This window comes from Macrobrachium nipponense, chromosome 2, assembly GCF_015104395.2.
Source record: "Macrobrachium nipponense isolate FS-2020 chromosome 2, ASM1510439v2, whole genome shotgun sequence".
Lineage (NCBI taxonomy): Eukaryota > Metazoa > Arthropoda > Malacostraca > Decapoda > Palaemonidae > Macrobrachium > Macrobrachium nipponense.
The window spans coordinates 104,481,471-104,500,259 of record NC_087201.1 but is presented as its reverse complement, the minus strand read 5'-3'; the positions used below and the strand labels follow the sequence as shown (position 1 = coordinate 104,500,259).

Sequence of the window (18,789 nt, the reverse complement as noted above, 5' to 3'; positions counted from 1 at the left end):
TTTATGAGATTTTTTAGAGGGGGGTTCCAAACATTCGCGGATTTTAACTATTCGCGGGGGGTCTGGTACACATCCCCCGCGAATATGGGGGGACCACTGTACTGCATGTAGTACTATAAGTAAATATGACAAGTTATGGTCTGTGTGAATTCCTAAATACATGTAGTAATTAAATACTGTAACTGCAAAATATCACAAGTACTTACATTTATCAAATCTGGTGTTTCAAAACCTATGAAAGGAGAGTCTTCTAAATCTGGCAATTCTTCATAGAGATGCTCTGAGAAATCCAGAGTCACAGATTCTGTTTTCTTAATTACCTCAGGTTCTACAATATCAAGTGATCCATCAATGATTAAGACTATTTCTTCATTATTTCCAATGTGAGGCAGTGTCTCTGAGGCTATATGGGTAATGGATGAATCAATCTGTGAACTTTTTTCTGAGCAATCTGGAAATTCCACTTCTGTGAGGTGGGTAGGTTGAGCATAATTAATTTTTCTAACAGGTGGTTCTTCTGCCTGAACTGGAACTGTAATACAATTTTCCTTATGGTTAGGTGACACTGGTGTCAGGTAATTAATTTTCTGTGGTTTAGGAACATCAGAAACTTTGTATGTTGTTGAATTTTTTAAAACAGGCTGTCTAGTTTTTACCAAACCTGGTGGACAATTCTTGACATGAGTTGATGGACTTATCTGATGACTTTTCATTACACTTTCTTTGAGGGGGTGTAGTGGGCTTATTACTTTTTTATAAGAACTATAATTCAACCATTTCTGCGGGGAAAAGGAATTTGCATCATACTTCCTTTTACCTTGTTGATGACGCACTGTTCCCAAATAATAAGGTTCTTCATCGAGATCTGATGCTTGATGTGAGGTATCCATGTGACTTCCCAGCCTATTTTCTTTCTTTTTGTCAGACTGCACTGTTGTAGATATAGACACACTTTTACTTGATAACAACCATGCAGGGATACCAAGAAGTGTTCTTTCTCTATTACCTGTAATAAGAACACCATTTTTTTTAAGTTTTTCTTCCAGTGTAATCTGGTCATCTTTTTCAGGGGCCTCATGATCTGATAAAAGAGCTGATTTATCTAAATTTTGTGGCTTTCTCTGAAAAGCATCATTTCCATTTTGCAGATCTTTCTCAATGTCTTCATTACACCAAATGTTGTTAATCTGTAAAAATTTTGCTGCTTTTATAAATGCTGGAAGATTGTTTTCTTTTACCTCTACATATCCTCCATAAATAAATTTTAAAACAAGAGATAAAATCTCAGATTTAATATCTTCCAAAACCAACAGCTGATGACCATCTTCAAATTTTTTTTTTAAATAGTTGCTAACAGACGAAACAATTACTCTGTGAATTCTAAAATGACTAGATTCACAAATTAACATGCCATCTGCAAATTTTTCCTGCAAAAGAATAAAATAAAAGATAATTAGTACATATGTACTGGCAATTGATAATGAAGTTGGAACAGTATAACAGTACAAAACATTTTCTGGAGCAAAAATTGTTTCATCAATAACTCATTAAATTAACAAAGCCTCTAGGCATGCAATTCCAAGAGACAGACTAGACAACAATGGTTTGCTATAACCAGCAGGCTGGCACATGAACTCATGGTTCCCTTTGATCCTCTAGTAGCAAACAGAAACACTTATGGTGTTCCTGCTGCTGATTTACACCCTACAATATTCTTCCAGAGTTCAGGTTGGCTGTATATTGCCTTTTCACACTAACTCACTCAACTGGTCAGTTCACTTGCCTATTCTTATGTTTCCTTTAGGCCTGTGAGCTTTTGTAAGTGCTCCTGATTTTATGAACTATTAGGTACTGTTCAGCTATTTTTCTTTGGTCTTCTGATGGTTTTCTGCACCCCATCACTGGCTTATTAACATTCAGCATGACTTCTCTATGGTTTACTGAATTTATTTCAAATAAAAGATTTGCTATAAACATTTAGTTTTAAACTTTAAGTTAAATCTTAATGTAGTACACTAATACCCCGAACTTACGCGATTCAAGTTAAGCGAATTCGCGAATCCACAATAGTGCAAACTTTTCATTGGAACCTAACTAATTATCATACGCAAATTCTTCACAATAGCACAAACATTTGCGAATCCTCTAGAAACATGCATACCCTGGAAAAGCGTTTGTGTTTAATTTATTATGTAAATTTTGAAGTTTTGAAGTCTTTCTGTATAAAATTTTTATTAAAAATGTGAAAATGTATTATTTTTATTTTTGTACATCCATAAATATGATACAAAGGTAATTACAGCACCTTCAGTTAGTGAATATACGTACTTTTACAAGATGCAATACCCATTCACAAAGTTACTGCACTTTTCAAAGTATTCATGCTTGTAAGTGTGAAATCAGTATGCAGATTCTGTGTATGCTATTTATATTTTTGATCATGATCAACTAGTAAAACATATCAGAGATATAACAGAGTTGTCATTCTGTGAAAATTACTATCTTAACCTCGGAGAATAGTACTGGCACAATATGTATGTACTATGTTACGTAAGTACAGCACACACAGTTAACCCTTAAACGCCTATTGGATGTATTTTACATCAAGATAAATTGCCTTTTGGGTGCCGACTGGACGTAATTTACGTCGACATAAAAAAGTTATTTTGAAAATTCGCGTAAAAATACTTATAGGCCTACCAGCCAAAACTTTTGAATCACTCGCCTTGGGAGATGCTGGGAGTTCACGGATCAAGGTGTTGTTTTGTTTACAATCGATACCCAGGCGTGCAAGCGCGAATTTATTTCTTATTGCACTAAAAAGTATCAGTGACACATCCCGGAAATTATTTTGTCAATTTGACATAATTTTTGCACCATTTTAAATTAGGCCATTACATGGAGTATTATATATGAAAATGTGCGCATTTTCATGTAGAATACAAAATAAAATACTCATGATTGTAGCTTTTATCAGTTTTGAAATATTTTCATATAAATAACGATAAGTGCCAAAATTTCAACCTTCGGTCAACTTTGACTCTACCGAAATGGTAGAAAAACGCAATTGTAAGCTAAAACTCTTATATTTTAGTAATATTCCATAATTTACCTTCATTTTGCAACAAATTGGAAGTCTCTAGCACAATATTTCGATTTACGGTGAATTTATGAAAAAAACTTTTTCCTTACGTCTGCGCGGTAACTCTTCCGAAAAAATCATACGTGCATTTGTCGTAATGTTTGCACCATTTTAAATTAGCCGTTACATAAAGTTTTATATATGAAATGTGCACAATTTTATGCACAATACAACTAAAAACAACCCATGGATGTAGCTTTTATCAGTTTTGAAATATTTTCATATAATTAATGATAAGAGCCACAATTTAACCCTTCCGTCAACTTTGACTCTACCGAAATGGTCGAAAAACGCAATTGTAAGCTAAAACTCTTATATTCTAGTAGTATTCCATCATTTACCTTCAATTGGCAACAAATTGGAAGTCTCTAGCACAATATTTCAATTTATGGTGAATTTATGAAAAAAAAAAATTTTCCTTACGTCCGCGCAGTAACTCTTCCGAAATAATCATACGTGCGATTGTCGTAATGTTTGCACCATTTTAAATTAGCCGTTACATAAAGTTTTATATATGAAAATGTGCGCAATTTTATGTAGAATACAACAAAAAATAATTGAAGGTTGTAGCTTTTTTCATTTTTGAAATATTTGCATATAAATCATGATAAATAGAAAAAAAAAAACCACGTTCGGTCAACACTGACTCTACCAAAATGGTCGAAAAATGCAATTGTAAGCTAAAACTCTTACAGTCTAGTAATATTCAGTCATTTATCTTCATTTTGAAACAAATTCGAAGTCTCTAGCACAATATTTAGATTTATGGTGAATTTAAAAAAAAAAAAATTTCCTTCCCTCCACTCGCGGATTCTCTGCAGCAAATCTCCGAAATGTGTACGTCGCATTCTCGGAATATTTGCTCTGTTTCATATTAGGCGTTTCATAGTTTTATATATGAAAATGTACGCAATTTCATGTAAATTACAACAAAAAATAATTGAAGGTTGTAGCTTTTCTCATTTTTTAAATATTTTCATAAAAATATATATAAAAAAAATTCGACATTGTCAAATTTAACTCGTCCGAAATGGTCGAAAACTGCAATTGTAAGCTAAAACTCTTGCAGTATAGTAACATTCATTTATTTATCTTCATTTTGAAACAAATTGGAAGTCTCTAGAAAAATATTTAGATTTATGGTGAATTTTTGAAAAAAAAAAATTTTTTTACGTCCGCGTGTTACAAATTCATGCATCATTTTGTGATAATATTTTCTCTGTGTTGCTTTGATCGTTTTACAATGTGTTATATACCAAAATGATTGCAATTTAGTGTACAATACAAAGAAAACAAAATTAACTCATTAGCTTTAACTGTTTTGCTCACAGCACGATCTGAATACAATTATATATGAAATTTTGTTTTCGCGATATCATATATCGCATTATTTATATATGATAATGATATTTTTTTCATTTCTGATGGTTGCATACTAAACTTCAGGCAATGACAAAAAAAGGAGCCAAAAATGAACTCTTAATCTTGAAAACTAAGCGCGCTGTGATTTTTTGAAAAAAATATTTTTTCTGATTCGGCGCTCACTCCGAGACCCCCTAGGCATATGGGAGACGATTTTTATTATACCCCTTAGGCGTTTAAGGGTTAATGTACTTTCAGAAGACATGATCCCATTCGTACTTTTTAAAGATGATCCCCTCCAGAGTTTTACCCCACATGATGTACTATTTCTCTCTCTCTCTCATTCTCATAGTTAGCCCTCACACTAGTACATAATTTTAAATTATCTTAATTTTACTTTCACCCTCTACAAACATTATGTATATACTTACATGTTTTCTTTATTTCATTGAATTGTGTACCTACCTTCGTTATAACACTTATGAAGTTTACTTAGTGACCAAAGAAAACCTTTTTTAAGGGTACCGTATTAAACTAACTTTTAAATCAAATTGCAATAACTTTAATTTCATTTAAAAGTTAGCTCAATACTTAGGGAGCATGATTAGGGTCATATTTAGTGCTCAAACTCTAGAAGAAGCATTCATTAGCATTTTTAGAGACTGTGACAAACTTACGTGAACCTTCCCCTTACACAGGAAGGTCTGGAACCTAACCTCACATAAGTTCGGGTTAATACTGTATTAACCCTCTTACGCCGGAGCCCTAAAAATCAAAACGTCTCCCCCCGTATGCCGGGCCTGGTTTGGAGTGAGCGCGGAAGTGGAAAAAATAATTTTTTCAAAAAATTACAGCGCGCGTACTTTTGAAGATTAAGAGTTCATTTTTGGCTCCTTTTTTTGTCATTGCCTGAAGTTTAGAATGCAACCATCAGAAATGAAAATAATATCATTATCATATGTAAATAATGCGATATATGGTAGCGAAAAAAAAATAATTCATACATAATTGTATTTAAATCACGCTGTGCAGAAACGGTCAAAGCTAACCAGTTACTTTTTTTGCGTTGTATTGGACACTAAATTGCAATCATTTTGATATATAATACATTGTAAAACAATAAAAGCAACACCGTAAAAATATTAGTATCACAAAATGATGTACGAATTCGTAACGAGCGGACGTAAAAAAATGTTATTTTCAAAAATTCACCGTAATTCTAAATAATGTTCTAGAGACTTCCAATTTGTTTCAAAATTTAAGACAAATGATTGAATATTACGATACTGTAAGAGTTTTAGATTAGAATTGCAGATTTCGACCATTTCGGACGAGTTAAATTTGACCGAATGTCGAAATTTTAATATATATATTTTTTCATATGCACATATTTCGAAGATGGAAAAAGCTACAACCTTCAATTATTTTTTATTGTATTCTTCATGAATTTGCGCACATTTTGATATATGAAACTCTATAAAAAGGCTAATATGAAAAGGAGCAAATATTAGGATAATGCCATGTACGTATTTCGGAGACTTGCGCCGCGAAATCGGCGCGCGGATGAAGGTAAATATATTTTTCAAAAAATTCACCATAAATCACAATATTGTTTTAGAGACTTCAAATTTGTTTCAAAATGAAGAAAAATGACGGAATATTACTAGGCCGTAAGAGTTTTATCTTACAATTGCGTTTTTCAACTATTTCGGTAGAGTCAAATTTGACCGAACGTGGTTTTTTTTCTATTTATCGTGATTTATATGCAAATATTTCGAAAAAAAGAGAAAAGCTACAACCTTCAATCATTTTTAGTTGTATTCTACATGAAATTGCGCACATTTTCATATATAAAACTTTATGTAACAGCTAATTTTAAATGGTGCAACATTTCGACAATCGCACAAAAAAATTCTGATTTTTTCGGAAGAGTTACCAAGCGCGAACGTAATTTTTTTTTTCATAAATTCACCTCATAAATCGAAATATCGTGGCTAAGAAGACTTCCAAGTCGTTGCAAAATGAAAGGTAAATGATTGAATATTACTAGAATATAAGAGTTTTAGCTTACAATTGCGTTTTTCGACCATTTCGTTAGAGTCCAAAGTTGACCGAAAGTTGAAATTTTTGCACTTAACGTTATTTATATGAAAATATTCCAATACTGATAAAAGCTAGAAATTTCTACCAACCATGGGTTGTTTTTTGTTGTATTGTGCATGAAATTGCGCACATTTCCATATATAAAACTTTATGTAACGGCAAATTTAAAAGGGTGCAAACATTAGACAATCGCACGAAAAAATTTATCGGAAGAGTTATCGCACGGAACGTAAGGAAAAAGTTTTTTTCATAAATTCACCACATAAATCCGAAATATTATTGTGCTAGAGAACGTTCCAATTTGCTGCAAAATGAAGGCAAATGATTGAATTTTACTATAATATAAGAATTTTAGCTTACAATTGCGTTTTTCGACCATTTCTGTAGAGTCAAAGTTGACCGAAAGGTTGAAATTTTTGCACTTATCGTTATTTATATGAAAATATTTCAAAATTGATAAAAGCTACAATCATGAGTATTTTTTAGTTGTATTGGTGCATGAAATTGCGCACATTTTCATATATATACTTCATGTAAAGGATAATTTAAAATGGTGCAATAATTATGTCAAAGTGACGAAATAATTTCCGAGATGTGTCACTGATACTTTTTTAGTGCGATAAGAAAGAAATTCGCGCTTGCGCGCCTGCGTAGCGATTGTAAACAAAACAACGCCTGATCCGTGAAACTCCAGATCCCCCAAGGTCACGTGATACAAAAGTTTTCGGCTGGTAGGCCTATAAGTATTTTTTCCGCGAATTTTTAAAAAAACTTTTTGAGCCGACGTATTATACGTCCAATCAGCATACGGGAGACATTTTGACTCGACGTTTAATACGTCCAATCGGCGTAAGAGGGTTAAGTAGTGAGTAAATCATATACTTTTTGTTTTAATCTTTTTAATTTGTGTGAATATCTTGAGTTCTTGTTGCAGGTACAGACGGCCAACAAAGAATTGGCGTAGTTTCTTAATTCATTGTTCGTTATGGAAATATTGCCATATGCAGGTGCCAGAATATTTACTTAACAATAAATAAAATTTCCTTTCAAGGTGCTATACTTGAAATAAATGACATTTGAACTGAGTAGACTTATTCAACGTATGAAAGATAATTATTTTGCAAAGTAAGGAATATATACCGATGGGTCCACCGTCCACGATTTCTAATTTTATTTTCAACTCTAGCTTCGTAACAGCATTCCGAAGATTTTGAAGTTGGCTTTGCTGCCGCTCGAGTCTTGACTCAACATATCGTACTGCACTGAAGTGTTGTCATTTCGTCTCCTACAGCCGATAAATAATACATCAAGGCGTTAACATTCTTTGAAAACGATGTTTAGTTAAACTAATTTTGTCCTTTGATCAATAAAATAATTTGCATGAACACTTTAGTGGGCCTAAATTGGACTTCTGATTTTCCACATGATAAGCCTAGGTCTATTTTCAGCAGCATACTCTCTCGGATACGTAATATTAATGAATATTTAAATCGACAATATATATATATATATATATATATATCTATATATATATATATATATATATATATAATATATATATATATATATCTGCTTTATTTGACTATTCCCGTTATTTCTTGTTTTATTAGCCATGTTCGCCTTTCTTCTTATCCTTTTAATAATTGCTTAACATAATGAACTCAGACCTAGCTATTCAAAGTCAAAAGCAATTATAAAAAAATCAACGAATATAATTCTTTCTTATTTTTATCGAATTCCTTGCATATCATCCTGTTTCATTTGGACACCTTGAAAGCTGTGGGAGTCAAAACTGACGAATACATTAAGAAAGGCTTACTTTCCTTAAAGCTTTCTTAGGTTGATCTTTCTGTAGCTATTCATTTCTTTTAATAGAAATTAATTCAAATTAGTTTGTCACATGTATAACTACTAGACCTACTTACATAAGCATATTATAAGCAGCTGAAGAATAAGAAATAGGAAAGGTGACGCTCTCGTTTAAGTCTATTTCATGTTTTTTTTGTTTGTTTTTTTCTCTCAAGAAAAACCTACTGCTTTAATCAAGGGTTGCTCTTTGACGGCTACAGGGGTGTAACACGAGGGTATGCACACATTTTGTGGAATGAAAGATAAAGTTTCTTTGAACAGAAAATGTTTTACAAACATGTATTTTAAGGCGTCCGTTGTCGTGCGGGGAATTTTAAAATAACCGTTATCATTAGTGATGCTTTCACGAGGTGGAGTTCGTAGTGAGAAGTCGGATCTAGTCGCTGAGATGTAGAAGAGAGCGGAGCGGAGGTGGCTTATAGGAGTGATGGAAGGATTAGGCCGATAGTTGTAAAGTATCTCCCAATAAAATGTATTCTTTAGGTTTTGAAGAAAAAAATGCATGCATCATTGAAACCGTTTCCCTCCCTATCCGTGGTATTCACTGGCCACCGATCAAAAAAAAGAAAAAAAGTACGCCTAACTTGAATCTCTCATCCATCAAAGATAAGTTTGCTTATTCATTAGACAACTATCAGACTTGCAAGTGTAGATTTAAAAATCTCTTCCTCTCCATCTAAAGTATTCATCAGACACCAGTCATAAGCGTAGAGCTAGTTATGATCCCTGGTTCAGCAATGTCGTGACGAGGCACTAGAATTCAAAGTTCACAAATGAATGTTGCTCAGCAACATTTTCACTACTGTATTGTCTTGCTCTCATGTGTGCTTCGAGGTATTCCACCTCTAGGCCCATGTTCTAAACTTTGCCGTCCTTTAAACAATTTTATTCATCTATGTATGATTCTCTCCGGTTTATTAAGCTTTCTTGATATCTCTTCTACAGAAACTTGCACCGAATGCAGTGCAATAATTCTCTCGCTCATCGAAGGATGTTTCTTAGACCGATAAATGACACATTGACATTAGATACCCGTGCACATAACATCAAAAGCAATAGAGTGAGGTCACCTAGTTCACATTGTTAAGATATCGGTTTTTTTTTTCTTTTTGTTTTTAAATTTGATAGCATTTTGTGAGATTCCAATGTTTTCTGTAAAATTTAACAAATGGAATAGTTCAACTACCTTCAACTTAATATTGAAATGATAATTTAAGGACTATGTTTATGCGATACTACTAGTGATAGGTGTCTCCTATCTATTTGGTAATGCATATCTATGGTTGTGATATGACGTTTTTTATCACTTCGTTTCGTTTCGTTCACAGTCAATTTTGCTATATTGAAAATAGTTTTACACAATAACATAACATAATGTTCTAAGATATCAGTGACTGTTTTTAAATGTCATTACACATGATTTCATCCATCTTTGAAAAGAAAAATAGATAAATAAGGCATGAATCGTGCGTCAGGCAGGTGAACGAAAAATTATGAAACTCTGCCACGAGTTTTTTGGCCGACAGTACATGTAATTTCTTTTATAGTGCAATTTGTTTACTATTTTTATTATTTATTATTTTCAGTGTTAGTGCAGTATACAGGCAGTCTCCCCAGGTTACGACGGCGGTTCCGTTCTTGAGACGCGTCATAAGCCGAAAATCGTCATAAGCCGGAACATTGTCAAAAATCCTAAGAAAAATGATATTGTTATGATACAATAAAGTTTTGTACATACTTACCTGGCAGATATATACTTAGCTATAGTCTCCGACGTTCCCGACAGAATTTCAAATCTCGTGGCACACGCGACAGGTAGGTCAGGTGGTCTACCCTTCCCGCCGCTGGTTGGCGGGTGTATGAACCAATCCCATTTTCTAATCAGATTTTCTCTTCCACCTGTCTCCTGAGGGGAGGCTGGGTGGGCCATTACAGTGGGGCATCGCTTATTCACGGATCAGTATTCACGGATCCAGTTAATCACGGGTTTTTTTTCTTTTTTCTTGGACCGTTTCTCATGTTACATCACTGGTATGAATCGCTGCATCACGGGTTTGTTGTTGTTGCGTATGCGATGTTTTTCGGTAGGCTAACCCTTGGCCGTGGTCCGATAACTACCAACATTCATTTAAAGACTCATATAATGATATTAACTGACAATAAAGGTAATAAAACCATTCTCACCTAATAATTATTATGTCCTATCTTCGAATAAATAGCCTATTCAACGGTTTATGTACGACGTTCAGTTAGTTGCAGTGCGCTAACCACCAACGTACACAAACATTCACATTATGATATTAACTGACAAAAGGAATAAAACCATTCTTACCATATATATTATAGTCATATCTTCATAATATAGCCTATTCAAAGAATAATTCCACATCATTGCACTCAACTTATCGTCGGAGTGGCCAGCCACAAAATGTAAGCATATACCTTTACGTACGAAAATGTTATTGTTATAATACAATTAAGTTTGTTCATACTTACCTGGCAGATATATATATAGCTGTATTCTCCGAAGTCCGACAGAATTTCAAAATTCGCGGCACACGCAGTGGGTGGCCCGGTGGTAGTACCCATTCCCGCCGCTGGAGGCGGATAATCAGGAACTATTCCCATTTTCTATTCATATTTTAATCAGTGCCACTGTCTCCTGAGGGAGGTGGGTGGGCACTTTAAATTATATATATCTGCCAGGTAAGTATGAACAAACTTAATTGTATTATAACAATAACATTTTGTTCATGAAACTTACCTGACAGCTATATATATAGCTGAATCCCACCTTCGGATGGTGGGAAGAGACAGAATAGGATTTTTTGGGAAACTAAATTAAGTAGATGATATACATCTTGGTTCCTCACCTGTTAGCATAGCCGACTTCGTGATTACTGTCACCAAAGTCTGCTTCTGCGTTACTAGAGTTGCCAGCGAGGTAGAGACCTGCAATGCTGGTGCGCTCTAGATGATCTGTCAACGGGGGCGTGACCACAATGTGACTAGACCATATGACCGTACTTCTGAGGGCAACGAAGCTAAAACCACCACCTGACCTAACCTATCAAAGTTCAGTTCCATAACTTCTAGGCTAAAGAAAAGGAACGCGCCTCAAGCGACCAACCCAAATTCAAGTTAAAAGCACACCTATCCCTTTCTATAGGATAGGATTCGTGTTGCTTGCTGCCCCCAATAATATATCTACGGATATGTATGGTCCTAGCAACTTACAGATCTCAAATGTCGTCTTCACATCCCGTCGGGAGTGTGAAGCGAACAGAGAGTTGCTTCGCTAAAGCGTGGCACTCAGGATGTTACAGAGTGTCATGCTCTGTTGAAATGCTTCCGAGGCCGCGCCCTCACCACTTGAGCATTCATATTAATTAAAAGAAAAAAATCTCAAATCTTTATGCAAACATAATGAATGAGACTTCTTAAAAGAACTCCTTGACTATAATGCCAGGGTGTTTCTTGACATGAACCAGTCTGGTCTTTTACGGAACACCGCAGATTGTCCGTTGACCTCGACTTTCTATAGTTTATCAAGATAAAACTTGAGAGACCCGACAGGGCACAGGACTCTCTAATGCCCTTGCCCAATAATTTGTGCCATAATACCCTTGGTCTCCAAGCCTTCGGGTCAAGGGTTAGACAGGTTTTCGTTCTTATCATGGACGGAAGGCTTTTAGAGGACAGACCGCATTATGTCCTTTAAAGCTAAAACCTCTGATGATGGCTAAAACCTCACTAACCCTCTTTGCCGTGGCTAGAGCGGTTAGAATGTTAGCCTTTCTGGTCACGTGTATTAAGTTCGCAGAAAGGATAGGTTTCGAAATGCTTTTGGCATCAGAAACTCATACTACGTCTAAGTTCCATGCCGGAACCTGCGATCCAGAGAATTTCAAGATCTCCCCAGACCTCAAAGATCGTGAAGCTTTGTTGTTTGACAGAACCCGAATCTCTGAGCCTAGAGGCCGTCAACAACATATTTGCATATTCTACAATAGTTAGGACTTCTAGCTTATCTCATACTTCATACGGAAAGATAGAACCATAAAGAAATTCACAGAGGTCGAGGTGGAGGAACAGTCATTTCCCTTCACTATCTCCAGAAACGGCCCCCTCCGATTGAACACTGAAAATAGGCAGCACTGCTTTGCCTTGGCCAAGAGACTGCCATTAATCTTGAAGATCTTATCGCTTCTCGATAGTCTGAACGCCTTCAGACTCAGAGAGGAGAGATATTAGATATTTCACTAAGTGACGATGTTAGATTACACCGATTCTCTCGGGAAGGGTCTTTGGACAATTCTCTGAATTACCTGACCTCTGTGAATCCAACCTCTTAGAGGCCAACATGTGGCGACTAAAGCTAATCCTCTAGGATCATGAATAAGGGAACAACTTAAGAGGAAGCTCCTTCGTCTTCAATATTACGAAAAACTTAACGAAAGGACGCCCTCAGTCTCTCCTCAACTTTCGACATACTTCTAAGTGAGGATTACTCAGACGTCAGTAGTTGTTGCCTTCGATCGAGAAGACCCGCACGGACGTGCACTAGTTTTAACGAACCTCTTGAGGATCGTTACGTTCCGTGCCCAAGCCCATAACCCAACTCTCTCTTCTTGAGCTATGAGAGAGCTGAGAAATTATCCGAGATGATTTGGGCCACTCGATCCAAACTCACCCTTCGAGGAACTGGAGAACCGACCATTTGGCTTCCAATTCTTTTCAGACAATGTGCCAGAACATCTGTTCCTCTGTTCGGATGTCTGGCACCCTCTCGCTATCATCCGAGGTGATCCTCAAGCCGTTGAGAGAAAATTAGAATTATTACTAGATCTTTGATGTTATTCCAATTCTTTGTGAGGAAAAATTGTAGAGGTCTGAATTGCTGTTTATTCAGGGAAAACAAGCTTCTCCAGCGAGGAAATGGTCCCCAGCAAACTCATCCATTCCCTCACTCAGTCTGCTTCCTTCCCTAATAAGGCTGCGCTTTGCATAAGCAGAGAGCATTATTATAGTGCTATGCCGAAGTAGATTCGTACAAAATTCTGTTACAGTGCGGTAAACCCGCACCGAACAAGTATAAGAGATATCTTGTTGAAATTTTCTAAGTAAACGGAAGGCATGTTCATTCATGATTACTAGAAATTTCCTCAACCCGAGGCTAAAATCCATGATTGTAGGGCAGAGAGACGGCTTATTCAGCCATTCCCGCAAGGGAGAGAGACGTAACCAACCGCGCATGTCACCGAGCTAGCCGGTACTGCGTAGATCACAGTAACAGCAGCCTTGTTCATCGTCTCGCACTATCTGCCTGAGTTTGCCAGCTACTCCTTTTACGAAGGGATAGGTATGAAAAAAAAAAAAAAAAAATATCGAGCAAAAGGAAACTCTCAAGCAGGCATATTTAAAACGAAACACAAAATTCGCTAAATACAGAAGCTGAGTTTGTGTTGTCGTGAACAATACCTGAAGAGTTGTTCTTCACTCCGAAAACTCTTGGAAGGTTGAAGGGAGTGTCAATTAAATACATTAGAACAACAGTTTTCTTTTCGGCTTCTATCCGCAGAGGTAAATACGATATGCGTATATGACTTGACCCATGCGTTAGCAAAATGACGCAAAGATAAACTACGTAAGTATTGTAGTAATTTGAACATCGAATTCTCTACTACATCTTTCCCTCGACGAGGAAGAGAGAAAGAAAGGAAAACGACTGTCCACGTTCTAATGAATGAGACTTTTTAAAAGAACTCCTTGACTCTTTGCCAAGACTCTTTGCCAAGAAAAGGGAGTAATATTCGAATAGAGATCATCAAGAGAGAACCGAGGATCGAAAAGGACCGTTCAATGTTCTTATGATATTGGACATAAGACTTCCTGGATCTAGTCTACAAGTCTTTTTCTTACTCCCCGGATGAGCCTCTGAAAATGAATGAGAGCTCTTCCGAAATTTGTTAATGAGTTTATCCGCTTAAACGATAAAAACGTTAAAATCTATGTCAATGAGAACTACCCCATTTATGAGGGGTCCCCCACTTAAATGACAAAACGTTTACTATCTTGACAATGGGGAAAACGTCCTTACTTGACAAAACTATTAGCACTTTGCTCAGAGGGGAAAACCCTTTAACATGACGAAGTCACCCAGGAATCCGAGTATATAATCTTCCCGATTCTCAGAGAAATCGATGAAGAGAAAGAGGGATCGAAGAAAAAATTCGGGTGGGTATGTCTCTCCGCTAACTCCGAATCCTTTTTAAAAAATTTCTGTAAAGGAATGTCCTGTGGAGAGTCCTGAAAAAACCTCCTCTTGACGAGCGTTTATAAAAGCGTCAAGCGTCCTAAGAAACGTCCTGAACAGCAAATAAGACGCCTTCTACAAGTCTTTTCTCTCGCAAAGCGTCCTGGCCGAGCTTCCACCGAAGCGTCCTGGCGAATGTCCACAAAAGCGTCCTCATAAGCGTCCTGCGAGCGTCCCTCAAAAGCGTCCTGCTTAGCTACGAGCGTGTCTGAGCAGAGAACACCAAGTCTTTCTGAACGACGTTTCAGAGAGGAACTCGTTGAGCGCCCTGATGCATGCAAGGCCCGCCAAGAGGCGTCCTGCGAGCGACCTTGCCAACATCTCAATGTTATGACGAACCGCGTTTTGCGTATGACGTTGAATATTTTCAAGGGACGTCCTCATGCGAGTCTCCATGGAGAGCCGCCACGCTGCTCCTGAAGTGTGTGAACACTAAAGGAAGACTTATGGCTTTCGTCTTCAAGACGGGCCTTAAAGACCTTCATACCTTCTTACAAAGACAGTGGCCGCCTGTGCGACAACTTGTTTTCGTCTTAGTAATGCAAAAGAACATCTCCAGAAAACGCACTCAGCAAAGGAACGCCGAGCGTCCGAAAGACACCCTCGCAAGGTGCTTGCCGAGCGTCCTGGAGATGTCCTCTACTTATAGGACGTCGAGCACCTCCAAAAGCTTCCTCACGTCTAAATTGCCCTTCTTATGCCGAACCGAGACATAAGTTGTTTTGACTGTGCAAAGCAGCTTGCCGGACGTCAAACTTATCAGCTTGCTTTTTCGAAGTAAAGCGAACGTTACATAACGTATACGGAGCGCCATGAGGAGAGGAGACGAATACTGAGTTGCTCCTCCAAAAGGTGGAATCTAGAATGTCCTTGATTACCAAAATTCTTTTGGAATGCTAGCGAGGGTTGAAACAGCTCTAACTTCATGAGCGTTCACTCGCAGGAGGCTCAATCACTCTTCTGGCAAGATGAATGAGCCTCCTTAATATGTCCCTTAGGAAAAGAGCCAGTGCATTCTTCGAAAAGGGTAAATGTGGTCTCTTCCTGAGCACCATACATTACCCGAAGGACCTCTTACTTCCTTCATTTATGTAAATAAAATTCGAGAGCCTGACAGGGCACAGGACTCTTTCATCCTCTCGTGACGAGAGAGAGGACGTGAAGCGTCCTCTTCTCTAAAGCTTCTTTAGGGGGGGCGCGAGTCCCTTCCGAGAGTCCAACCCCTGTGTGGGTGAGGACGCCTCGGAGGACGAGAAGAATCCTTTCAGCGATTCGTGCACGTGCTCGATCTTCGGCAGCCTGGGAAGCGACAACAGGACCTGCCGAAAGGATGCCAGATCAGCAATGAAAAACCCGTAACCCTCCTTCAGCTTTTGACATGCCCTCTCCCTGGTTTTCCTGGGAGTCCGACAGAGGTCTAGGCCTAGAGGCGTTATGGGGCCGATCTGACGTTCCCTCCTGACGAGAGAGAGGACGTGAAGCGTCCTCTTCTCTAAAGCTTCTTAGAGGGCGCGAGTCCTTCCGAGAGCTCCAACCCTTGCGCGGGGAGGACGCCTCGGAGGACGAGAAGCAATCCTTCAAGATTCGTGCACGTGCACGATCTTTAGCAGCCTGGGAAGCGTCAACAGGTCCTGCCGAAGGGACGCCAGATCGGTTGGGGAGCCCCCGTAACCCTCTTGCGGCTTTCGACATGCCTCTCCCTGAGTCCTGGGAGTCCGACAGAGGTCCAGTCCTAGAGGCATTATGGGGCCGATCTGACGCCCCCTCCACAACACAAGGGGCACTACACTTCACAACACTGATTGGAGAGCGAGCACTTTAGTCTAAGATTACTTGATGTAATCCTCTAGCAGACACTTCTTCTAGGCCCGTAGCCATACCACAGGGTTAGGCAAAATAAAATCTACAGGAGGTTAGAAGGTTCATTATTTCTAACTTCTGTTTACTGTGGAGGAAAAACTCCTGATTCTAACCAGCTCTAAAATGCGTACATGAATCCTTCTTCTTCCGTAATCAGTCACACATTACACTAATTACATTGAACTTATGCAAAGAAAACATGTAAACGTCATATATACTAAGCGAGTGTCTACCGAAAGTTTCCGGTAGCCTCACCTTACCCCATGCAGACAACAAAGTCTGAAACTAGGCTAACTAGCTTCAGACATCAAATGCAATGAAAAAATTTAACGATAGCGTATGCCTACCACAAATCCAAGTCAATAATCGAAAGAATAATTAGATACTTAAGCGGCTAATGAAGTTTCAAAAATCCCAGGCGGAGGTCTGTAAACAGTTGTTTACCGACCGGCGACAGAAAAAATATTGAATAGAAAATGGGAATAGTTCCTGATATCCGCCTCCCAGCGGCGGGAATGGGTACTACCACCTGCCGCCCCACACTGCGTGTGCCACGAATTTTGAATTCTCTGTCGGACTTCGGAGAATACAGCTATATATATATCTGTCAGGTAAGTTTTCATGAACAAAAGAAAAAATGGTTTATGTATACGGTTGCGTTCAAAGCGACATTTTTTGTTTGATAACTTTTAGACATTTTAATAGTAGTGGTAGTGTAATTACAGTAGTAATAACATTAAGGCTAAAATTAATTCGAACTTCATTATTATTTTGGCCAGTATTCGTATATAACTTCTCTGAACAATGAAGTCATACAAACGCTATTTGTCATAGATTATCGTAAGTATTGCTGTTTGTTATTGGCGACGAAGCGTAAACGAAATACATAAAAGCATTTTTTACCTTATATATTATCATCATATCTTCATAATAAAAAGGCTATTCGTGGAGTAATTCCATATCAGTGAAATCAATTTTATCTATGCGAGGCCAGCCAGCTGACAAAATGTACGTACGTATATGAAAATCAAATTATGGTAGCGTTCACAGCAAGATTATCTTTCGAAATTTTTATAGTACTATTCATGCTACGTAGTAATAATGTTTGGAATATACGTTAACATTAATTTTTTCAATACAAAATATCATCGTTATTTTGGTAGTGAATAATAGTTTAGAATTTATCATACATACACTGCATTGTTATGGGTTTGTGGCAGTGATAAAACAACCAAAATAACGTTCTCCTTTAAGTCGTCATATCTTCATAATAAAAAGGCTATTCGTGGAGTAATTCCATATCAGTGAAATCAATTTTATCTATGCGAGGCCAGCCAGCTGACAAATGTAAGTACGTATATGAAAATCAAATTATGGTAGCGTTCACAGCAAGATTATCTTTCGAAATATTTATAGTACTATTCATGCTACGTAGTAATAATGTTTGGAATATATGTAACATTAATTTTCAATACAAAATATCATCGTTATTTGGTAGTGAATAATAGTTTAGAATTATCATACATACACTGCATTGTTATGGGTGGTTTGTGGCAGTGATAAAACAACCAAAATACGTCCTCCTTTAAGTCAACGAGCGTTTAGGAAAACCATGACATAGAATCGACTTTGCGACTTCGTTCACTTTGATATTTTTAACGATACAATAACTATCATTTGTACTACTAAAACCATCTTCACATAAGTAATTTTTCGTAAGATATGTGTTGTTCCAAAAGCTAGCTTATACATAAAATATAATTTAAGTCATCTTAGATATACATATGTACCCAAACTCATTGTGGGGAAATTTACTACTGTTTTCCTCGGATATTGAAATACTTTAGCATCATTCAAACACTTTAATAATATAATGCATAAATACTAGGCTATACATATTTACATCGTATACAAATACTACATACAGTTATATACACATACTTTTATATACAAACGTTAACAGTTATATACACATACTTTTATATACAAAGTTAATCATATGAGTAGTGATCAGACGACAGCTGTGCACTGGACTACGTACGTACTACTTGGAAGATAAAACAAACAAAAATTTTGTTTGCTGTTAGTCGCCGGGATAGATTAACATTTTTCCAGAGATTAAAGAGCTGAATTTTGT

General features: G+C 37.1%; 1 protein-coding gene across 1 annotated transcript in view; it reads right to left on the bottom strand.

The window, feature by feature from the left end:
* Positions 1 to 18,789, bottom strand: part of LOC135220880 (zinc finger protein 40-like) — a 260,085-nt gene that overhangs the window by 160,268 nt on the left and 81,028 nt on the right. The window contains exon 2 of the mRNA XM_064258487.1: positions 207 to 1,427. Within this exon, the coding sequence (XP_064114557.1) occupies positions 207 to 1,409 (1,203 nt within the window). The 5' untranslated portion in view covers positions 1,410 to 1,427. The remainder of the gene's footprint in view (positions 1 to 206; positions 1,428 to 18,789) is intronic.